General features: G+C 35.6%; 1 protein-coding gene across 2 annotated transcripts in view; it reads left to right on the top strand.

Annotated features, from left to right (window-relative positions):
* The window catches only part of ARHGAP42 (Rho GTPase activating protein 42), a 327,384-nt gene that overhangs the window by 135,662 nt on the left and 166,739 nt on the right, over positions 1-24,983 (top strand). For both annotated transcript variants that reach the window (XM_003992599.6, XM_045038578.1), the window contains exon 4: positions 23,169-23,240. In XM_003992599.6, coding sequence (XP_003992648.3) covers positions 23,169-23,240 — 72 coding nt within the window. The remainder of the gene's footprint in view (positions 1-23,168; positions 23,241-24,983) is intronic.

The following is a 24,983-nucleotide window of genomic DNA, read 5'->3' as shown; positions in this document are numbered from 1 at the left end:
TCATCTAAAGGCTCATTCATGTGTTTTCTAGTTGATGCTGGAAAAGAATAAAAAATAAGAGGCTGGCACTGGGTTTCTTGGGCATTTCTTTCACCATGTGATCTCTTCAGCATGTTCCTTTAGGGGTAGTTAGATGTCTTTCCATGTTGAATCAGGACTTCCAAAGTTCATGTCCCAAATGAAGGGAACCAGGCAGAAGCTGTTGTCTTATTTGACCTAGTCCCTAGGTCCCACACTGCACTACTACTATTTTATATATGGTAGAAATGAGTCACTTAGAACAGCTCGTGTTCAAGAGGTGGGGAATTGGGTTCTGCCTTTTTTTTTTTAAGCTTCTGTTTTTCAAATTGAAATTTTAATATTCCATTATATCTTCAGTTTTTGAGTATGGGACTGTGTCACTGCTTGTAGCTAGGCTTTGAATGAAGTAGGAGTGGACTAAGTCTTATTTTTAGATGGTCTGTGCATTGTACACATTTTTTTCTTACAACTTTATTGAAGTATAATTTATGTACCATAAAATTCAGTCATTTTAGGGACACCTGGGTGTCTCAGTCTGTTAAGCATCCAACTCTTGATTTTGGCTCAGGTCATGATCTCACAGTCATGAGACTGAGCCCTGTGTTGGGCTCTGCACTGAACACAGAGCTTGCTTGGGATTCTCTCTCTCCTTCTCTCTCTCTGCACCCCCTGCCTGCTGCCAGCATGTGGTTCTTTCTCTCTAAATAAATAAATAAATATGCATTTTAAAAAATTCACTCATTTCAACTAAACAATTCAATGTTTTTCAGTTTATTTACAGAATTGTTCTGTCTTGGCACAATCCAATTTCATCACCATAATAAAATTTCTCGTGCCCATTTACACTTAATCTCCAACTTGAGGCAACTACTAATCTATTTTCTATCTTTCTAGATTTGCTTTTTTGAAATATTTAATATAAATGGAATCATACATCATATTGGGTTTTTTTGGCTTTTTTTCACTTAGCATAATGTGTTTGAGGTTTATGTTGTACTATGTCAGTACTTCATTCCTTTTTATTGCTGAATAGTATTTCATCATATGGACATATCATGTATATTCTTGATGGATGTTTGAGTTGTTTTCCACTCTTTGGCTATTATGAATAATGCTGTTGTGAACATTTGTGTACAAGTTTTTCCATGGGCATGAATTTTCCTTTCTCTTCAGTAAACATCTAGGGGTGAAGTTGCTGGGTTGTCTGGTAATGTATGTTTAATATTTTTTCAACGTTTATTTATTTTTTGGGACAGAGAGAGACAGAGCATGAACGGGGGAGGGGCAGAGAGAGAGGGAGACTCAGAATCGGAAACAGGCTCCAGGCTCTGAGCCATCAGCCCAGAGCCTGACGCGGGGCTCGAACTCACGGACCGCGAGATCGTGACCTGGCTGAAGTCGGACGCTTAACCGACTGCGCCACCCAGGCGCCCCTGTATGTTTAATATTTTAAGAAAATTCCTGTTTTTTCAAAGTGGTTGCACTATGTATATTCTTACCGGCAGCTTGTAAGGCTTCTTATTAGAATACGTGTTTTGAAAAGTGCTTTGAAAGCATTTTGTGGTAAAATAAAAGCAAATTTGTAAATGAATTTATTCTGTGAGCAAATATTTTTCTTATCATTTTCAAGCAATAAATGGATGTGTGGCTGCTTTCCTAAGAATGATGAAACAGGAAGGTGGAAGGAAAGAGAGACAACTGAATTCTTCATCTTTTGAACAATAACTGTTTAATTTTTTTTGTTAATTTAAGTCTTTTTTAAATTGAGGTAATTGACATCTTTGAGGTATACAGAATGATGACTTGATATTTGTATACATTGTGAAATTATCACCACAATATATCTAATTAACATCCATCCATCACACTTATGTTTTTTTTCTTATGACAAGAACTTTTAAGAGCTACTCCCTTAGCAACTTTCAAATATATAGTAGAGTATTATGAACTATAGTTGCCATGCTGTACATTACATCCCCATGACTTACTATATAACTGGAAGTTTATACCTTTTGACCCTTTTGACCCATTTCACCCAACCCTTGCCTCTGGCAACCACCCATCTGTTTTCTGTATCAGTTCTTTTTTTCTTTTCTTTTTTTAAAAGATTCCACGTATGTGAGATTACATGGTATTTGTCTTTCTGCCTGACTTATTTCACTTAGCAAAATGCCCTCAGGGCTTATCTATGTTGTTGCAAATGGCAGGATTTCCTTCTTTTCTTATGGGTGAATAATATTATATTTTGTCTGTGTATGTGTATATGGATGTATAATGTGTGCGTGTTACATATATTCTCTCTATCCACACCTCATCTTTCTTTGTCCATTCACTGGTCAGTGGACACTTAGGTTGTTTCCATATATTGGCTATTGTAAATGATGTTGCAGGGAGTGTGGGAGTGCAGATATCTTTTTGAATTAGTGTTTTTGTTTCCTTTAGATAAATACCCAGATGTGAGATTGTCTAGTCTTATGGTACTTGTATTTTCAGTTTTTTTGGAGAACCTCCATACTGTTTCCATAGTAGCTGTATCAATTTACATTCCCACCAACAGTGCATAAGGGTTTCCTTTTCTCCATATCCTTGCCAATACTTGTTATTTCTTGTCTTTTTGATACTAGCTAATCTAACTGTTGTGAGGTGATATCTCATCGTGGTTTTGATTTGCATTTCCCTGATGATTAGCGATGCTGTACACCTTTGCATGTACTTGTTGGCCATCTGTATTGTTGATTATAATATCTTACTAAGATCTAAGGTGATATTCACTTTGTTCATTATTATACTCTTCCATGAATTTTGTGATGGTGATGACTGTTATTTTTAAATACTATTTTGCATTGTAACTTTTTAATTGTTGCAAGCCTCATTTCACAGAAGACTTGAAGTGTTTAATATGAGATTCTCAGGCACAACAAAGATGTGGATTGAGAAACTTGTGATAATACTACCTATCGCAAGTCTGATATTTCCTTATGAATAAATTCAAGTTGTGCATTTTTGGCAGGAATTAAGGCATCTTATGTTGCTCTGTCTCATTACTGTTGCTGTGAACTTTGATCTCTTGATTATCATGGTGCCTGCCACATTTCTCCATTGTGAAGTTACCTTTTCCATCTTTGGAATTAGTAAGTTCTGTGTTAAGGAAGACTGTATATGTAGACAAACTGTTATCAACCTTAAACCTGCCAATTGAATCTGTAAATGATTCTAACAAGCAATGCTTCACGTGCCTCTCAGTTAATTTACAAAAAGAAATATTGAAGAGATAGTGCTCAATGGAAAAAAAAAAACACTTAATGATTTTTAGGTCATCTTTTTGAGTAATGCCAAGGTGGTAAACATTAAATATTAGCTTATGTCACACAAAATCAAAGGATAGAACTTTGATGCTCTTCTATGCACTGACTGCTATAATGTTTAGAGCCAGAATTCTTGACCCTCTCAAGTTCTGCTACAGGACTTTGGGCACATATCCTGTTCACTCATTTTATATGTTCCTTTCTCTCTTTCTAACCTTGTTCTCCTTTGCTTTATTTTTAGCCCCATTTTAAATTTATTTATTTATTTAAAAATATATTTATATATTTTGAGATAGAAAGAGAGAGCATGCACATGCATGAGTGGGGTAGAGGCAGAAAGAGAGGGAGAGAGAGAATCCCAAGCAGGCTTCACAATGTGAGCACAATGTGATCTAAATGTGGGGCTCGAACTCAGGAACCATGAGCTTATGACCTGAGCCGAAATCAAAGTCAGACGCTTAACCAACTGAGCTACCCAGGTGCCCACTGTTTTAAATTTATTTTATTGTGTTATAGTATCTTTGTAGGATGCTTGAAGATCCTTTTTAGAACATGATGGTGTAAGAGGAAAAAAATACATTTAGCTTCTTTATAGGGCATATAAGTCTTTGTTCTTGAGGATCAACTGTTGAGTAATCAGTCATTGACAGGCACAAAAATAAAATGTTAAATAATGGCCCAGCTCAGTTCCTAGGAAGCAATCCTGATTTCCATCTCCTTTTTATTTAATCTTGGACCAACATTTACTGTTTGAAACTTTCTTTCATAGCCTCACATCCTTATTTATCTAGTAAGGTGTGATAAGCATGTAGTAAGTGCTAACTTAGTTCTTAACCAAATTAAATAGAGAGTGAACTCTAGGCTGACCATTCTTCTGACACTTGTGTTCCTGAACTGTAACATGTCAGCAAATCCTAAGTCACTGAGATATGATCGTTCATATCAGACATTCAGACATTCAGGTAAATTGTTAATGTAAATATCCTTGTTCTTTTAATTTTTTTAAGTTTATTTATTTGAGAAAGAGAGAGAGAACGAGTGAGCAGAGGAGGGGCAGAGAGAGAGGGAGAGAGAGAATTTCAAGCAGGCTCTGCACCATCAGCATGGAACCTGACTTGAGGCTTAAAGCCATGAACTGTGAGATTATGACCTGAGCCGAAACCAAGAGGTGGGTATTTAGTGGATTGAGCCAGCCAAGCTCCCCAAGTGTCATTTTTCTTAATAAGTCACAGCGACCTAAACTTTCTTTGTAGTCAATAAAGATGAATATGGATGACTGTGAACACAGCAGTTTTGGAGTTGTCATTCTCTGGTTAATTGAACTAAACAGACTGTATGTTCTACTTGCCAGTTAATCAAAAACATACTTGACAGGATCTACTATGAAGAAAATGGAAAGGAGTGACTTTAGTATCTTTGGAACAAGATCCAAGGTGGTGCAGAGCAGAAGTACCTTTGCCCCAGGACACAGTTGACACCATGTTGACCACTGCCAATAAAGAGTGACTGTGGGGCACCTGGGTGGCTCAGTCAGTTGAGCGTCCGGCTTCGGCTCAGGTCATGATCTCATGGTTTGTGAGTTCGAGCCCCGCGTCGGGCTCTGTGCTGACAGCTCAGAGCTTGGAGCCTGTTTCAGATTCTGTGTCTCCTTCTCTCTCTGTTCTTCCCCTGCTCATGCCCTGTCTCTCTCTCAAAAATAAATAAACATTGAAAAAAAAATTAAAAAAAAAAAGAGTGACTGTAATTGGGCAATGTGTTCAGTTTTATGTCAATCAATTGGTGGTTCTTAGCTATACAGGGAAACTAAGGACTAGTATGATTTTCCAGACTTCACCTATAAAGATAATACAATGCCAAACCATTTAGATTTGTGATATGGCCTTAGTTTTTACTATGTAGACTGTAAGTTAAGTCAAAAGTAAAAATATGAACTGACTTTAAATTGCATTGTTAAGTTAAAAAGTAACAAATTTAGAAAGGAGGAAAGAACTTCTGAAAGCATGTATTGAGTGTGCTCCTTATATGTGGTCTCTGTAATCTTTCAAAATAGTTAAGTGCTTGTTATATTTCTTTTTTTTTCATATATATATATATATATATATACACACACACACACACACACACACACACACACACACACACAATTTATTGTCAAATTGGTTTCCATACAACACCCAGTGCTCATCCCAACAGGTGCCCTCCTCCATGCCCATCACCCACTTTACCCTCTCCCCCCACCCCCATCAACCCTCAGTTTGTTCTCAGTATTTGAGTCTCCTATGGTTTCCTTATATTTCTTAACAAAATGGACATACATCCCTTGCAAAGGAAGATCCCAAAGCAGTTATCCCTTTGTTCTTTGTCTCAGCTCTTCTGAAGTCCCTGCCACACGTCTGTCACTAACAGTATCTTTCTATTACAGGTTTTTCAAAGAGGAGACCAAGTTGGTAAAGGTTCTTCTATCCCTTGAGCATTTCCTCCCATAGGGCTCAAGACTTCCCACTTTTGAGCACTAATAACCAAAGTGCCATGATATTCAGTAAATACAGTATATAAGGAGGAGTTATCTATTTTTATAATGCTAATAATAAACACTTATTATTTAATGCTAATTTTTTTAAACTTTTTAACTTGAATTTAGAACATGTCAAAAAGAGAAATGTGACCAGGATCATCTCTTCCTCTCTTTCTCTCTCTTCATGCTGCCACTTGGAAGGGTTTAAAAAGGAAGGGGGGATTTGTTTTAAAGCAGGGGGCTGACGTATTCATCTTTTAGGATTCTAATATTTTTATGGTAGAATTTGTATAGAGCTATCTCTGAAGTACCTAATTCCTTCTTGTTAATATAGAAGAGTGTTTAAAGTTGCCCTCAAAGTTGTATTAAATTGTTAATAGGCGATCACAGAGTAAGGAGAAACTTGAATTTCAGTTCAACCAGGTACAAGGCAGTATGTTAGTGTTAGGTCTGCCTATTAAAACTGTGCAATTTTAACCTCTTTGGGCTTTTAACTCTACTTTTATAAGGGACAATATTAGATATGGTTATCTCACAACTGCTCAGTAGCTTTAGATTATTTTCTATTGAGTTTAACATTGATGTTTGAAAAAATAGATTCAATTTGTAAGATATGCCATGAGATACAGTCTCTTGGCAAATCAAGGCATGTACACTTCTGTGTATACATTTACTTTATAATCAGGTGACACCGAATATGATAAATGGATGTCACCACTCAGGTTAATTCTGATACAGATTTTTTTTTTTTTAACCCAGAAAGCAGTTGCTTTAACCTTGTAAACTCTTGTCCATGTAGAGTGATAGATAAAAGCTATGCATATTTGGGTTTATTTGATGGGAAGTTCTTGGCAGTTAATACCAAAGGGTTTTTCCATAGTTCTTTTTGTTGTTACTTTTTGGTTTCTGCAGGAGTTGAGTTCAATTTGGGGGCAGAACTTCCCTTCAACTCTGTGGATTTCATTCTTCTTTACAATGAAGTGGCTTTAAAAACCTCAGGAGGGGTGCGCCTAGGTGGCTCAGTCGGTTAAGCGGCTGACTTCAGCTCAGGTCATGATCTCGTGGTCCGTGAGTTCGAGCCTCGCGTCGGGCTCTGTGCTGACAGCTCAGAGCCTGGAGCATGTTTCAGATTCTGTGTTTCCCTCTCTCTGACCCTCCCCTGTTCGTGCTCTGTCTCTCCCTGTCTCAAAAATAAAAAAAAAATTAAAAAATAAAAAAAAATTAAAAAAAAAAAAACCTCAGGAGGTACAACACTTTTGTGAATAGTAGTGGCAGATAGTGCAAATGTGAAGTCTGTTTAGATTAAAATTCTCATTCCTTTGTCATTATAATCATGTTCTGTATTTCTGTGATAAGTAACATAGAATAAAATCTAAATTTCATACTGTGGTTTTGAAGGCCTTACCTGCTCTGGATTCCGCTTTAATCTCAAATCATTCTCTATTGCCTTCACTATGCTTTAGTCATGCCAGGCTTCTTTTCTTTCCATCAGAACCAACATAGCAAGTATGCTTTTGTCTTAGCAAGTTTATACTTTCTGTTCTTTCTGCCTGAACTTCTTTTAGATCTCTGAGTAGTGTTCGGCGGGGTGAGGAGTTATTACAAATCATATTTCAGTTCAAGGTACCCCTTTTCATTGAGCCCTTTGCTTACCACTGAATTTAAATTAGTATTTCCACTGACATTATTTTCTATCACATCAACTTCTTTTCTTTGTGACTTATGTCATCTGGTATTATCTTGCTTGTTTTTATTTATTTTTTATTGTTTTGTGCTTAGTGATTTTCTCAATTATAATATATCAGGGCATTTGTATTCCACAGTAAATATTTGCTTGAAACCATTTGAGTTACAGGTATTAACTCAGTAAATTACACCTTAACAATTGAATCATTTCCAACTAAATCATTGGAAAACTTAGTGTTGGTTTACAAGCAATTGACTTGTGGTTAATTTTAAATTACCACCTGAAACATTATGAAAAATAGTCTATGTGTTGCTTCTGGTTGGACAATAATCTTCATTGGGTATGTGCCCGTCAGTTCTGCGTTCACTGCCGTGGATATATGTACACCCAAAAAGGTAGTGTCATTACCATGTTATCTTGATGTGAGCCCAGTCTACAATAAAGTTGTCATTAATTCAGATAAGAACCTATTCACATTTTGCCACATGTAAATATAGCAGGCTGCTGGTTTTTCACCAACCTAATTTTCTCTCTCTTTGGACCATCCAGTGCCCAAATCCTAATTGGATTGCCATGCTGTTTTACTTGTCTTCAGGGCAAATAGCTTTCAGAATACCAAAGGCAGATTAGCACTTGTCAGTAAATCAAATTTACTAGTTGTTGGGAAGCATGGAGAAGCTCTTGATGAAAGAAACCATAGAAGTAATAAGATTTTTATTGGTAGGCCAGAGTATGGTAATAGTTGGAAATATTTAGAATTTAGATTTCCTGGGAACAAAGTCCTTGGTAAAGGGCTCCAATGGAAAGAAGAGGGATAGTGATGCATGGCCTGAATAAACACACTGGAATAAAGGCCAAACAAAGCCTAATTAGGGGCAACTGAAGGGGCAACTAAAGTTTCTGAAAACAAATTTTATTTTCTTCTTTAAGCTTGCCCTTGCTTTACCTTTTGGCCTAAGTGCTCTAATTGTAATGCAGTACAATTACAGTAATGTAATTTATCCCCTTAGTAATATAGATAGTATGCTCCCTGGCTATTAAGCTCAAAGGCCAATAGAAGCTGTGATTTTAATTCCTCATTCTTTCAAGAGTGTTTATAAGCCTAATTGAAGTTTTGGCACAGGCTAGCAAGCATCTTCCAGTGATAAAATAGCAGATCATTGCTTACTCATCCCTAATAAATATTGAAGGATAGGCTGTTTTGCCAAATAGCGTTTAGCTTGCCTGTTCTTCCTACCCTTATACCTCAGTGCTTATTCAAGATTTATTTCCAAACTGGGAACTCGAGTTGTGAAAGAATAAGAAGTTGCAGAAGTTAATCTCATCCATTCTCCTTCAAAAAGTAGAAATGAAAATTTAATGATGGGAATAAGCTTTTGTTTGTGTGTATAGTGAAAATCCATAACCTTGCATGCCCTAGTAGAAGATGGTCTATATTCATTATTTGTTAAAATCCTCATTTTCCCTAAAAGAAACCAGTGTGTGTGTGTGTGTGTGTGTGTGTGTGTGTGTGTGTGTGTCTTCTGAAATCCATACACTTCAGTTTTTCTCTTCCTCAGTCATTTCAAAACACTTCATAATAATATATGAATGAATGGAATATTGTTTGAGATTGAGGGTAGTATATGAATAGGAAAATGACATACAGTTTGCCTGAATGCAAAGTCCAGCATTGTCCATCTTATTTTAGTTTGATTTTGGCATTTTCTGTTCTCTAACTTCTCTTCCAACTCTTTCTCCCATGTAGTCCCCCACCCTTGCTTCAGCTAATGTGCTTGTATCAAAAAGTGTTTTTTGGCTTGTAACTGTATGCCTCAGATATGGGTCTAGGCCCTTGGAGACACAAAAATTAAAAATGAAAAGAAAGCTGGAGGCATAGTATTTCCTTAGAAATACTCATAATTTCGTTGGGAACACAGACTGGCACAATGCGGCTTACAGAGTTCTGTGATCTGCTGTCACAGTGGTATAATCACAATCCTGTGGCAGCTTGAACAAGGCCCTTAAAACTTGCACTGTAAATATTAAGGAAGGCTCACCAAGGATATGACACTTGAGCTGTGGCTTAAAGGATAAGAGACATTTAGGAATGAATAAGCGAACCTGGGAAGGAAAACTGTGGAAGAGGTCACAATGTGAGCTAGGCTTTATAAATTGTGTTATATGGTGTAAAAGAAGACTTGCCACATGGAAGTGGCAGCAGAAAAGGTTATGAAGAGCTAGTGAGGGGCCTCTTCATTATCATGGGATACTGGGCTGAGGAAAGGTCTTTTGTATTGAAGGTTGTGGAGAGATGATAAAAGCTGGGAAGGAACGTACTTTTCTTTTATAGACACCATTCTGCAGCTGTGTAGAAAATAAAACTTGGGTGAGTTGTGAAACTGGGTGCTGATAGGTGTGTAAGGTGACTGTTGTTCTAATCCTGCAGAGAAGTGATGGGTTGCATGCTGAGGCAGTGGGGAGATCATAGATTGGATGTGGAAGATGGAGAGGTAGGAGACCGGGGTGATGAGGCAGCTGCCTGAATTTGGGGCCATTCATTGACAGACAAACTGAGAAATTAGAGAAGGCTGGGATATATCTTGAGGCCGTGTTTTTGAGGTGCTTCTGGGAATGGAACAAACATGGCTTACAGAATGTTTAGCACAAATATCTGGGCTCAAGGCAAGAGTTGTAAGCCGTCGATCACTTCATGTGACATTTGAAGCATGAAAATACATTAGGTGGTCATCCATGGATAAAGTGTAGAGTTCTCTTATCTTGAAACCTAAGATAAAGGTAAGTTAGTTGAGTCTGTCTTTGCCCCCTTCACTCTGCACAAAAATTCTCAAAAGCTTATTAAGTCAGAAGGCCATTGAAGACAATATATCTGGGTGCTCTCAGAACAATATGCTTAGCAGGGGTGAGGTGGAAGCTTCATTAACTTTGTGTTTTTATGTTAATGTGCAAAGTTATTTTGTTGTTGTAACATGCAGCCCAGTTTTATTATATTCGTGAATTATTTGAAAAGGTGCATTTTCTCATCTAGTATTTTCAGATTAATTTTTAGATTAATTAAAAGGTCTTAACTGTAGTCATATTCTAGACTATGTTAGGAATTACTGAAAGCCCGAAGTTGGGAACAGGATGTGATTGTCAGCAGTCAAAGTGATGGGAGTTTCTTGTCAGGATTCTGTTTGAGAACCTGGGTAATGTTGAGATAAGAAGTAGGGTTTTACCAGCATTAACACTCTTTGTGTTTATGTAAACTGGGCATCATAGGAGCTAAATTTTCTTCTCTACTAACTACAATATCTCTTAATTTTTTAAGAGGAAGCAAAAGAAGAGAGAGGAGAGAGATTGTTTCTCCATACCTTTTTATAATGTCATATAGGATAACTAAGGTGTCCCTGACCATAGTGTTACTGCTTTGCTTATCTTATGTACACATCATCATGAATGCACCAGAGTCTGAATGTCTCAGGCTGTCTGCTGCTGTAAGGGAAGAAAGTCGTTTCCAAGTTTCCAGGCTTTATTTTATGGAGGAGAATCATAAACATTCTTTAGCTAGTTCTGTGAATTGAAAGTAATTCAAGCCGTGGCCTGAGGGTAAGACCAAAAGAGGTTAGATGTTAATGATTTATTAAATGATTGTGTTTTCTGTTAGGGTATACTTTTCACAGATAAGGAAAAGTATGTATTTTTGAGTGTTGTTTTTTTTTTTTTTTTGTCATGTGTTGTAAAGGGAATTTCTTTAGAATTGACATATCACTCTTACTGTACATGATATAAGACCTCACATAAAGGGCTGAAACAGGGTCTTTAGTTCATTGGGTAAGAGAAGTTTTTGACAGCTGTATAGTTTGGAAAAATTGGCCCATGGTTTATGATGAGCTCTGGTTTTGGGAAAGACCAGAGACAAGAGTTAGAGCATATGGAATTTATTTGGGAAGTAATTCTCAGCTATGACTAAGAGTCTGTGCTCAAATGCCTGGGAAAGTTTAAAGGAAAATGTTTGCAAAATAAATCATACCTCTGTTTGCTAAATTGTAGGATTTAGAAAACTTTTGGGTATTCTTGGACTTTTGTAATTATGTATTAAAGCTCTGAAGTTTTCTCTTTTAATTAATTTCTCTCGGTTTTATTTTAACAGTATGATTCAATTCGTTGGTTTATTCAATTAAGGAATAAATTTATTTCAAAGATTTTCTTTTCCCCCTAGTCCCTAGAGAGCCTCAAAATATTCACATTCAAGCAGTCACTACAGCGTTAGTTAATAGGAAAGATACACTGTATGTTTCTGTATTAGCTACTGGTGTTGTTTTTTCTTAATTGTCCAAGTTCCATTTGCAGTGTTTCCTGTATTTGTTTATATCAAGATAGTATGTGACATAAGCATCCTCAGTAAGTGTTGTACCAGGGAAAGTGTAGTAGGAAAAGGCAATACTACTGTTGTTTATTTCTGAAAGAATACCCTTATTTTCTCATTTTCCGAACTTTGGTAGAATTATGTGGGGGGAAATGTTTCTATTTTAAGTTAATAGTTGCAGTAACATCTTCCTAATCTTCCTTATGTCCATGCAGTTTCTCATGTCACCATTACACTGTTACAACTGTTTTGTAAGCCAAGAATAATTATTGTTACTCAACTCAGCTTGATTTTTCATCACACACTTAAGTATGACATCAGCACAACAGTGAAACTGAGAATGCAATAAAAAGTCCTACCATTTTTCAAAAAAAAAAAAAGATTTGTCATAGAGAAAATAATATATCTACATCTAAGGGTTTAGGAATTAGAAAATAGGAAAATAATCTCCTCACTACCTCTGCAGCTCATTTGTTTTCCTTGGTTTTTACTTTATGATAGTCATACTCACACATATGGCTTGTGGGGGCAAGACGTAGTTTGCCTGCAGTATATTCTTTACTATCTGAGAGTGGTATGATGAGGATTGTCAGAGTAGTTAGGAATATAGACTTGAGAGTCAGAATGCCTGGATTCACATTGTAGCTCTGCCACCAGCTATTTGTGTGTGACCTTGGGCAATTACTTAGTCCGAGTCTCATTTTCCTTATCTGTACAATGGGAATGATAATAGTACCTTCTTCATAAATCTATTGTGAGGATTGAAGAATTCTCTTGTCCCATAGAAAGTGTTCATTAATTATTGTTTTTTATTTGTACTCTAGAATCCATTTCCTCACTTACCTGATAGGAATGACCTGTTTACTTTTCATGCTTTTAAACCTGTTATTTGACAACATACTCCCCTACCCTGAATGTTTTTCCTGGTTCCTAGCTAAGATCTAGCAGAGCCATGTTTTTCTTTTTCAAGATTTCACTTCAGCACAGTAGTGAAATCAACCTTAAGGAAGAAGGAGTAGGGAGAATTTGGAGTGATCTGCATCTCTTATTTTTGAGGAGTTACTGCTATTTCCCTTTTAGCCCACTATGGGCATTTGCATGATAATGGTCTGCCCTCCAGAGTTTTGACTTGAACTATAATAGTGTGTATTTTTTCTCCCTGCATACCAATTTATAAGTAAACAAAAAAAATTTGTAAATTAATAGTTGTTTTTTGTGACTGAATCTTTTCCTGAAGATATCAATGAGCTTAATTTCCCATTGCTACCTCTATAGATATTGATTGCTAATTATGTTATACAGCATATATCACTACATATTATAGAAATGCTAATTATCAAAAATACTTAGTTTTTTGTAGGTAGGTTTCTATCCTCAGTAATACTATGAGTAACTATAGTAACTAACTGCAGGTTAGCTATCAGAAGTAACTTTATTCAATCAATTTAGCAGTGGTTATGTTGAGTTTCCACGGTGGCAAGGGATTTTACTAGACAGTGATTATTAAAAAAATCAATAAGACATTATCTCTCCCTTTAAAGGAATAGAAAGGTAATCGTATCTATATTTATATAACATATGTAGCATGAGTACTGTTACTCTTCTTAGTAAGAGATGTTGATCGTCAACATTTGTGATCATTCCTACAGTGTCCAGGTTCACCCTCAGGATCCTTTTCAACCCAGCACCACAGAAACCTGCTATCACTCAAATAGACTTATGAAGCTGAAACTGTTTATCACCAGTGCTATCATACAAGTTCATTCAAGGTATTGCTGTGGAAGCCCAGAAATTAAAAAGTCTTGCTCTGTGTAAAAAAGTTCAAGTGTGAAGAAGTACAAATGAGTTTGGGTGTTGGGAAAGACATACTTAATTGGAAATGTTAAAAGCCCACAGGTACATGTTTAAAAGAGATGCTTTAAAAAGTAGATAAAAGGAGTCTTGTATAGTTACCACTCTTTCCGACTGTTTCTAGTTTAATACTGGTGTGTCCCAATACATGTTTAGTTTTAAGCATTGATGTTCTGGTAAAAAGTTAACTGCCGGCATTTAGGTGTTTGTGTGCACGCATGTGTATGTGCGTGTAACCCTGATTTGTAATGCTTGCTGATTTCCATGGTGTAAATACTTCCACCTCAGCTGACTTCAATGCAAGGTCATTGAATGGATACAGACTGGGAAGAGATACATACAATATTTCCTTAGAGCCACTGTGAACCTGCTCACGTATAACATAGAATATATGCTCACATGTAACATATGTAACATGAGTACTGTTACTCTTGTTAGTAAGAAATCTCTCTTCCTACACTTTCTCTATCCCTCCCTCATAACATAGTAGTTATGTTGGTCTCTTTTTTGCTTATATGCATTTCTGTCCTGCCTAATTCTCTCCTTCCTTCTCTTCTCTTTTCTCTCCTCTTCTTCCCTTCCATTCCCTCCCCATTATTACAAAATTGGAATAAGCAATTTAAGAAATTGTATATATACTAGGATATTTTAAGTCTTTCTTAAGGTTTTAACAATCTGCCATTACGGAAATACTGAGCAATTGTGATTAAAATACATTAACATTCAGCCACTAAGATGTAATTGCTGTAAAATAACTGTGACTCTGGGAATTTCCTTAATGAATTTCCATTTCTTTTATAAACTCACAGACTATTAGAAGTTTGCTTACATTCACAAATGAAGAATTTAAAACAGATGAATGATTTTAATTTCTCTCTCCAAAGATATTTTCAGTGGTGAATACTGAGAAGGGTAGAGAAGTATTAGCAGAAGAAATAGCATTAAAAGCAGGGTGGGGAGGAGATAAACATTGGGTTACATAAATTATCAATTTGTTGACCCCCCCAACCCCCACACATAATGCCACTTTGATCCTTCTAAGCTAGGAGATGAAACCTGGGTGGGGGGCAGGGGGAGAGTTTGCTCGAGGCCATAATTGACTCAGCTGAAGTTATTTAGTATTTCTGTTATCTGAGGTGGGGCAAAGGGAGAAGGTAGATTTTCATCAGCATGAGGACATCAATACATGGGACAGCTAGCTGTGTTACAGGAAAATCTCTAGCCATAGCAATACCACAGATGTGTACAAGTTCAGCAGATCCTGGGATTTCTTGAGAATGTCCAAAGGTAGAGGACTGGCTGAAGTAACCTAACCAGTAATTTTGCAGAATGCTTTTGCCCAGTCAAATGAAGGAGTGATTATTTAACCCACTGCAACAACTGGGGTTGCAGCATTTCTCAACTTCCCTGTGTTCTCACAGATAGATTGAATTTCAACATCTGACTTATATGACCTATGAGGTAATACAGCCATGTATTTAATAAAAGTGTTTTCCTAAATGCTTACTTTCTGGTCAAAATCAAGAAAAAAGTAATTGTTGTGATGACTGTATGTATAGGATGCTTGGAGTATATAAGTGGCTTGTAAGACATCAATTTTACTTTGACCTTCACATATCTTTTTATAGCTAAAAAGCCGTTCGACTTTCTTTTTCTAAAATCTTTTTAGCCTCCTTTATTTTAGAACTACAAATGTTCAAGGAGTAATCAGGATTACACTAAGTAGACACAGGTTTTGAGGAGGTGTTTTGTTTATATCTGCTGTTAAAAAAAAGTTTCAACAACAACAAAATGTTTTCCACAATGCTTAAATGCTTTAAAATATTCTTAGTATAACCTCCCATTAGAGATTGGTGGCAAGAGGGAACAAAAGCAAAAGTAGTTTAAGAGCAACAAAAATCTATGAAAAATAGCTTCTTTTTCTTGTTCAAATAACTCACTATTCAGAGAATTTCATTTGATACGACTTAGAGTTATGATATTATTAGATCACAGTGGATTATGTGAAATTTTGCAGTTTACCCCTGTCTTTCACTTTCTCAGCTAGATTCTGTGGAAATGGTCAGTTGTTTCTTGGATGAATGCTTTTCTACTCCCTCATCTTATGAGGGTAGATAACTCTATTAAAAAACAGCAAATTTTAATTTGAGTTATTTGGGATAGTTGTAAGTTCTAGAAGCAGAGAGGATTATTTACTGTTTGCCTTCATAGCTACTCTGTTCCATTTAAGAAGTCTTGACATTCAGTATATGCTGATGAGATTTCACTCTTATACCAGATCTCCAGTAGCAACTTCCTATTTCATTAAAAAAAATTATATATGCATTACAATTGGTTTACATGAAAGAATGAATTTAACAGGGAGCAGATACAACTTTAATAAAGTTATGATCATTATACATAAAATATAGAATTTAATCTTTGTAAACAAGCATATTATCCTTAAACATAAAGGGAAACAGACTTGGAGAGTTTGATTAAGTTGACCAGATTGCACACTTGTCAGGATATAAACCAAGAATTAAATACAAACTAGTGTACTCAGAGTATACTCCTTCCTGTCTTCTGAAATAAGGGAGAATTCATAAAGCATCATTCTCCAAAAACTGAAATTTGTTTCCCTACCATTTTCACTAAGAAAAGTATCATGTCTGGTAAAAACAAAGAAAATATTAAAATAATACTAAATTTAAGTGAGTGTTGGATCTAAACCGATGAGGTCCAATGGTGTAGGGTTCATAATGGAACACTGGCTTAATAAGTAGAATCAAAGCATTCAGTATTGAAGTTGCAAGTGACATTCAAGTTGAAATTAAATGTATTACAGTGGTACCCAGCTAACCTTACATAGCATTTTTTTAAGGTGAAGACATGGTTTTTCAGAGTAATTTGCTCACATTAAAGGATATAAAGCATAAAAAGCTCTAGTTTTTGACTTCATACTACTTATTTAATCAAGGTTTTGTTCATATATCTGTCCTTCGCACATTATGTGAGTTTTGGCCTTCGGGTCCTAGTTTAGAAAAGCTGTGGGTTTATTGACCAAGAGGACTGTCTCTTGTGTAGCTGTGAAGAGTTAACCTGACCATTATGGAGGAGTGAGCCTCAGGCTACCCCTAGACCACTTGCCAGAAGTTCATTCTGGGAAGCTGTTTTGGAAGGAGGAAAAGGAGAGAGGTTGGAAGAAGCAGAGGGAGATGTTTGCCTGTAATCCCAAATTAGGACTGTGATCTAATTTTCCCAGTTGCAAATACTAATGGGAAAATAGTCCATTCTTATCTCAGAGACTACTTATAGGTATCTTCTGCATTAACTATGTTCAATCTACTCATTATGAAACACCTTCATGTCTTTTCACTGTGTGTGGATTGACTATATAGGTATCTTAACAGGAAATTATTTTTGCAATGAGTGATACCATTCAGGTTTTATTTTTGTAAATAACATCACCTGTTGTAGTCTTCTCAAGCAGTGGCGTTATCTAGCACCACAGAATATTAAATCTTCTCTTCAGAACTTTGAGTGTTTTAGTGCCTTAAAAGTTTGGGGGAGAAAATTGCAATCCTCTATCCTGGTATTATCCATTATCCTGGTTGCAGGATAATGGGACACTATAATCACCGATTAGTGATGGGCTGTGACTGGTACCAACACTAGATTTTAACCGAAACCTGGAAAATGGGGGATAAGTAAAAGTGTAACAATTACCTTTCAGATTTGTTTTATTCCATTGCTGCTCATTTCATTGGACACACAGGTTGTAAGGTTCTCTGCAGTGCAAAGTGAGCATTAAAAATAGAAATTTTTAATAAAGATCGGATAGCACTTGAAAATACATATTCTATAGAAAATTATAATTTGTGTATACTTGGACACACACACACAAACCCAAGTGTATTTGGAGTATTCATCGTCTAATCACATAAAAACATTTCTAGTCATTACTTGTGAGTGATTTATGAGCACTCCCTGGTGGCTGTTTATTAGAACCGCTTGAAATAGCAAAAGAAAAGTTGAGTGGAAACTTAATTGCCTGGCTTCATGTAACACACTACATCCACAGTTAAAGTGTGTTTACCCAGTAAATGTTGTAAAGTACTATCCAATATCAGTTTGCTTCTCTGCTACAGAAAGTAAATGAAATAGCAGATAATTATTTTTGATTTTTAAAATGGACCTATATTTATAAAAATAAGTTGATTATACCCAAAGTTTAGAATTATAAATGGTTAAGAATTATAAGATAGTAAGTTGATGGTATCTTGTTTACTGAAATAAGACTTTATAAAGTTATATATCATCAATATCGAGGGAGAATATTAAAATTACTTTTGTATTTTTCCTAAAGCCTCTTAGTAAGGTCATGAAAAGTAACACATTCCACAGATATTATGGGATCTTGAATCTGTTGAACTCTGTGACTTGACCACCCCCCACCCCCCGCCCGCCCCAAACCCAGAATTACCTTCTGGGAGAAGTTTCCTCAAGCATCTTGCGTAAATATGGAGAGAAGGAGTTCCATGTGAGCAAAATTGCATTTCTCTACATTTTTTTTTAAACCTTATGAAAGTGAAGTCACCAAAGTTATACCCTGGTTCACATGTTTAATTGTAGTTTTCCACCATTTTGTATGTCATTTTCCTTTATTATGCAGTAGCAACAGTAATGCTTTTAAACCTGCCAAAATTTTAAACACCTTCTTTAATTTGCACTTGGATTACTTCAAAATTGAAAAATTTTGTCCTTGTGATTGACCAGTTTGTGGGAATGAAAGACGTGTTCCCTGGGGGGATGAACACCAGAAGCAGCCAAATTGGGTTGTAAATCCACTTTGTGCCTTTGAGTGTTGTTGGCATTTCCATTTTGATATCTTGAGTTTAGATTCACATGTGAACAGCGGCTCATTGCAGACAAAAGAGGCATGATATTTCAGATGTAAAATCACGCATATTTTATACTTGTTTATGGGGAAAAATAGGTTCCTGGTTATCTACTATAGATGAATACTGTTCTGTTAAATTAATTGCAATTCAGTTTCTACCTTTGAGTAACTGCATTTTAAACCATAGGAAATTATAAGACTAAACACATAGTAGACATTATAAATTCTGTGAAGAAGGAAACATTTTTTAAAAGGCTGCCATATGTCAAATCTATGCTTGTTATTTTAAAAATGTGTATATTTCTCCTTTCATTTTTATAAAAACTTTAAGAGGTATGGGTGTGAAGACACAGATTTAGCAGTTTTGATGCTGTGATTCAAATGGAGCTAGGTCTAACTTTAACATTCATGTGCTTAATATATTGCAGATGAGTTTTAGATTTTTATTTAATTACTCATATAAAATAAATTTTAATCTTGATATTATGAAGAGTTTGGCATGGTACTTACCACATAGTAAACACTGAACAAATCATATGTATTGTTATCTCTATCACTCTATTAGATGTTTCTCTCCCCTTCATATTTCAGTTCAGTACCTCTTTACTTTTCTTATTCCTCCAGTTTCACATTAATAGAATGAGAGTAGGAGAAAGAAAGAGGAGAAAACTGAACAAATCCAAAAACAAAAGAAAAAATGAAATATGGGAGAAATGGAGTTAAGAAATAATTCTTGCCTCATAAGGTGGTTGTTAATTATCACATCTGATATGTTGTATCCTTTGTTTTATTCCCAGGTCATATTTACATATAGCCACATCGGATTTTGGCAGAGATTTAAACTATTAAATATGAATGTGGCTGCCAATGTCTTAGTATACAGATTTACCAATCACTTCCTTTTCTAATCCTTCCCTTCCTAATAAAAACACTTCATTCCTATTGCTTAACTCTGTCATTTTGAGATGGCATATTCTGCCAAAATATTTGAGTCCTCTCATGGCATGAAACATAATAGGTTCAAAGTGAAATTATCTTTATACCTTGTCCACCAAACACTCTTTATCTCATTTACTCTAGTTCTTAATATGATGCCCAAGTTCCAGTGCTGAGGCAAAACATCTTAATGTCCCCTTTGATTCTGCTCCCTCTGGGTCCTTTTCTGTTTTCTGAGAACACTGCCTCTGCAGTTCCCTGTTAACGATATGTCTGTACTGCAGGCCCCTGATCCTATCACCTTCTTTATTTCAAACTTGACTTCCACTTCCAGCTATTCAGCTAGCAGATCTTGTCTTCATCTCTTCATTCTCTAACTATCCCACATATTACTGGCTTCCTAGAACAAGTTTTTACAACATTAGTTTTCTCTTTAGAAGCCAGCAGTGATTCCATGTTCAGGCTGCTCTTCCTAGATTATGAGTATCCTTTCCCTATTCCAACCAAGTTTCCTGCTAATAATACACACACACACACACACACACACACACACACACACACACACACACTTTTTTCCATGTAGATAATGTTTTTGTTAGTTGATACTAATGTTTTAATTCTATGAAGCATGCTATGTTCCAGAACTGTTTGACATGCTTCATATTCATTCTGTATTCCCATTTTTCAAAAGTTAACTGAGGACCTGTAACTAACTAGGTCAATGCACTCACAATCAAGATTGACTCTTTTTTTTTTAATTTTTTTTTTCAACGTTTATTTATTTTTGGGACAGAGAGAGACAGAGCATGAACGGGGGAGGGGCAGAGAGAGAGGGAGACACAGAATCGGAAACAGGCTCCAGGCTCTGAGCCATCAGCCCAGAGCCTGACGCGGGGCTCGAACTCACGGACTGCGAGATCGTGACCTGGCTGAAGTCGGACGCTTAACCGACTGTGCCACCCAGGCGCCCCGACAAGATTGACTCTTAATGAGTGATTAATAAATGGTTTATTTTTCTGCATTGCATTCTCCCTTTCCACACGTCATGCTTAGTTCTACCCCCTTGGCTTTATTCATGGTGTTCCCAGTTTCTAGAATATTCTTGTCTCTTTAGTGTATGCAGTTCACATTCACCATCCAAATACTAACTGACTCATTTAGTTCTCAAGGATCTTTACTATTGTCAAAATCATTATGTGTTTATAAGGAGTTCTGCATAGTTTATCATGTAACTATTCTAATCAGTTTTGTCTTTCAATTTTTGCAAAGATTTTAGCAGTGTTTTAAGAGCATCAAATATTCATTAAATGGATAAAATTTTCCTCTTTTCTCAAATTGACATTAACTTTCTGGAAGGTTTAGTCCATGTCTTAGTTTTTTCCCTTTCTCACAGATCTCAGCAATGTGGTTGGCACTTAAATAAGTACCTGGTGATTGGATATGGGAGAGTACAGGCCATCTGTCTTTTGGGAATTTCATGGGAAAACATCTTCTCATAATGTGAACCTAGATCGACTTCAACCAAAGGGAATACTATAGATTCAGATACAGAAGTGTATTAAGTAGGTAAATACAGAATGAGATTAATTATCTGTGTCAGTTTGGAGATACTAAACGTTGTAAATTTTGAGCACTTACTATATGTAAGGCACTGAGCTAAGTGTTTTGCAGTCATTGTCTTAGTCCTTAGAACGAAGTTCAGTTGTGGGGTAGATGATGCAGCTCATGTTCAGAATGGTTACACAGCAGCTGTAGGAACAGATCCCAATTTAAGCCCAATTATAAATATGTGTGCTTGTGCTGTATATGCATATCATCTTATTTAGCATCATTATTATTGGAGTTTTCAACACTGGAGTAATATCTCCCTGTTTAAGTTCACTAACTTTACATATATTAGAGCATGCTTGTTCCCAGCATAACCTAAACATTCAGTAAATGTTAGCCTTTATTGTTGCCATTTTTCCAAATAACACAGAAGTGTTCATGACACTGCCTTTCGCCTTATGCAAACAAGTTGAAAGCAGAATCAGCTATTTATTACCTCTGTAAAATCTGTGTATGTGTGTGTGTTTATGGATTTGGGGTTTCATGAGGGCAAGGAGGATTTAGAGAGTGAGAATTAAAAGTGAGGTACTTTGCTACTGTTTCCAGTCATCTCTCTGTAGCAGCACGCCTGCACAGTGGATCTGGAGGGATTCTTGTCTTAGCTCATAAATGGGAATTAAGTGATGGATGTCAGAGGTATCTACAGTTGGTTGTTGATGTCTTAGGATTTTGAGTATTGATTTACTTTATATGTCTTCATGCAAGGATTTTAGGTCTTTTCAAGATCTGTCATGTCATTTTTCTGCAAAGTAGAGAATGATAATCATGGAGGGCACTAAAACTCTAGTTTTTATTTTTGTGTATACTATCCTTGTATATTTAGATACGGAATTTGAGAAATAAAACTTGACTGGGTAATAATAAGTTAAGTGAAAATAAGTGAAAGGAAAACATTTCCCTTGAAATTTTTAAATTGTGATATAATTTTATACTTATGGAAAAGTTACAAGAATAATATAAGGGACTCCTTTATACTCTTTAACCTATTTTAAAATAGTTATATATTTTAAAAAAAGGTTTTCTCTTCCTCTTAGCATTTGCTAATTATATAATCATATTATCACAGTGGTAAATTATAATTTTGTTTGTTAATGTAAATTTCTTCTCAACTTTATTGAGATATAATTGATATATAATATTGTGGAAGTTTAAAGTGTACAGGTTGACTTGATACATATATGTATTGCAAAATGATTATCATCATGGCATTAGCTAACACTCCCATCCTGTCACATAATTACCATTTTTTGTGTTGAGAACATTTAAGATTGTGTTTAATTTTAATGCTTTATAAAGGTTTTTTCAGATGAAAATTTCCTCCCAGAATACTGTTTTTCTTAGAATTGTCTGGGTCTTGCATTCAGTCCCTGGCTCCCATACTGAAAACCTCTTCACAATATTCTCACAGATCCAAATTAAATATTTATCTGTTTTAAGGTGTAAGTAAATCCCAGTTTTGAGTTTGGGACTAAAATACTATTCATTGAAATGAAATCAGGTACAGTTTTAGCAGGGTTGGACATATGCAAAGATTCAGACAAATCCCTAGTGTAAAGAATCTAATTAAATGGAAAAAAAATGGACCTTATTTTATTTTGTGGCTGTAGAATAACATTCTAGTGCCAAATGGAAGCGCTTTGTATGGTTCAGTGTTTAAATGATGCTTGAACTGACTGCATTAAACTAGTGTAATTAAAGGTATTTGTAAATTTAATATCTGTGCTATTTCTTAGTTAAATCTTAGAATATGAAATTAAATATTCAGGCTAGGATCTAAACATGTGTACTGTTTTCCATTTTTCACATTATTGTTAGGCTTGAGTAAAATAATTGGTGAAAATGACCTTGTAAGGTAGAAAAATACTATACAACATGCAACATATTTTTACTTCATTTATAGAAGCAAACAGGAGAACAAAAGCTGTTCATTTAAATAAGTTGAATAAAGGAGCTGTTTTTTTCAATATTTGCATGAAATTATACAGAATTTAATGTATTTGCATTTTTAATTTCAGATTCAAAATGCTAATGATGTATTAATTGCTCCACTTGAGAAATTTCGCAAAGAACAGATAGGTGCAGCAAAAGTAAGTGCTACATTTTATTCTTCAGATATCCTCCTGATAATTAAAGATGACATAATTTCAGATGTTAACATTTTTGAAATTAGATGTTAACCTTTTAAAAAATTGTGTACATCATTTTAAATTTTTGCACAGAGCCTGTTACAAAGACTGGAATTCTTTTAAGCATAAAAGATATTCTTGTACTTAATAGAGAAAGTCAGCATGTTATGGGTGAGTTCCTCCCATCCCAACAATTGTAGGAAATTAACTATTTTAATGAGTGAAGTTAAAGTAAAATTGAGACACTTTTTCCTAACTATATAAAATAAAAATTAGGTATTGGGTGTATTGAAAACTTAGGTAAGTAATAATAAAATAACTTTTATTATTTTTTGTGTTTTTTTCATTATTAATAAAAATGTGTTTGTGAAAAAACTTTAGACATGTTTCTCAAGCCTTTGTGTTATTGTTTAATTGATTACAGACCAATTAAGATTTCCCTGAGCCCAATAGCTTCTGAAATTTATTTGCATCCTCTTTCTCAGACCTATACCTCAACTATCCTGCTCAACATTATATAAGGACATAAAATTTAGGGTTTCCAAAACAGAACTCATCATCTCCCATCCTTCTTCTATCTTTTCTCTATTTTGGTTTTCTATTTAGTCAATGACATACCCCTTCCCCATTCAAGCAGTATTGTCTCTTCTACTGCAGAATTATTTTTTCCTTCTTTCCTCCTTCCCTTCTGTCTGAAATATTGAAATAGCTTATGAGTTGGTCTCCTTACTTTCATCCTAATCTGTACACATTTTTGCTGTCTTCATCCTTGTTCCAATGAAATCTTCAGTGGTTTTCCTTGAGAGATGGTTTAATTCTGATAATGAAAGCTTTCCACAATGTGCCCATTTGCAATATTTCAGTGTATCTCCTTCCTCCGGCACAATTGTCCATTCACCTGTCTCTGTATATACTCTTGACTATGTCCATGGCTTTGCACAAACTTCCCTCTTCCTGGAGTATTTTTTACCCTTCCCTGAAGTCTTCTTACCTCTCCATGGCTTCATTCATATCCCAGCACCAGAAAGAAGCTTTCCTCATTCCCTCTCTCTCTCTCTCTCGCTCTCTCTCTCTCTCTCTCTCAAAAAACAAAAACAAAAACAAAAAACAAAACAAAAAACAAAACAAAAACAAAAAAAACAAAGAGAGAGAGAGAGCGAGAGAGAGAGAGAGAGCACGCAACTGGGGGAGAGGGGCAGAGGCAGGGAGAGAGAGACTCTTAAACAGGCTGTACACTAAGCACAAAGTCCAATGCAGGGCTTGATTCCATGACCCTGGGATGATGACCTAACCCAGAGTCAAGATTAGGATGCTTAACTCACTGACCCACACAGGGGTCCTGGTCTTTCTTCATATTATTTGTTCCCCTTCCAGAATTGATTATCTTTATTATAGAATCAAGTAGTTTTTATGCTTATTTCCTGTAAGAAACTAACAAAGTCTGTTGAATTAGAGTTTTTTGTGTATTTTTCTACCAATTATAAACAATTATCAAGTCAGTGACTAAACCAGAACCATGTTTATATTAATTAATTCAGGAAACATTTATCAGTATCCTAGTTGGCCCACTTGTGGCCAGCATGGTGTTTGATAAGATTAAGGGATACAGTTGTAAACACAACAGTCTTGCTCTCTGCACTTGTGTCCCTTATTATCTTTTGTGGAAGGCAGACACCAAAGTAATTACAAATGCACTGAGGATTG

This window comes from Felis catus, chromosome D1 (assembly GCF_018350175.1).
Source record: "Felis catus isolate Fca126 chromosome D1, F.catus_Fca126_mat1.0, whole genome shotgun sequence".
Classification (NCBI taxonomy): domain Eukaryota; kingdom Metazoa; phylum Chordata; class Mammalia; order Carnivora; family Felidae; genus Felis; species Felis catus.
Note: the sequence above shows the minus strand (reverse complement) of the source record. Positions and strands in the feature narration are given on the sequence as shown.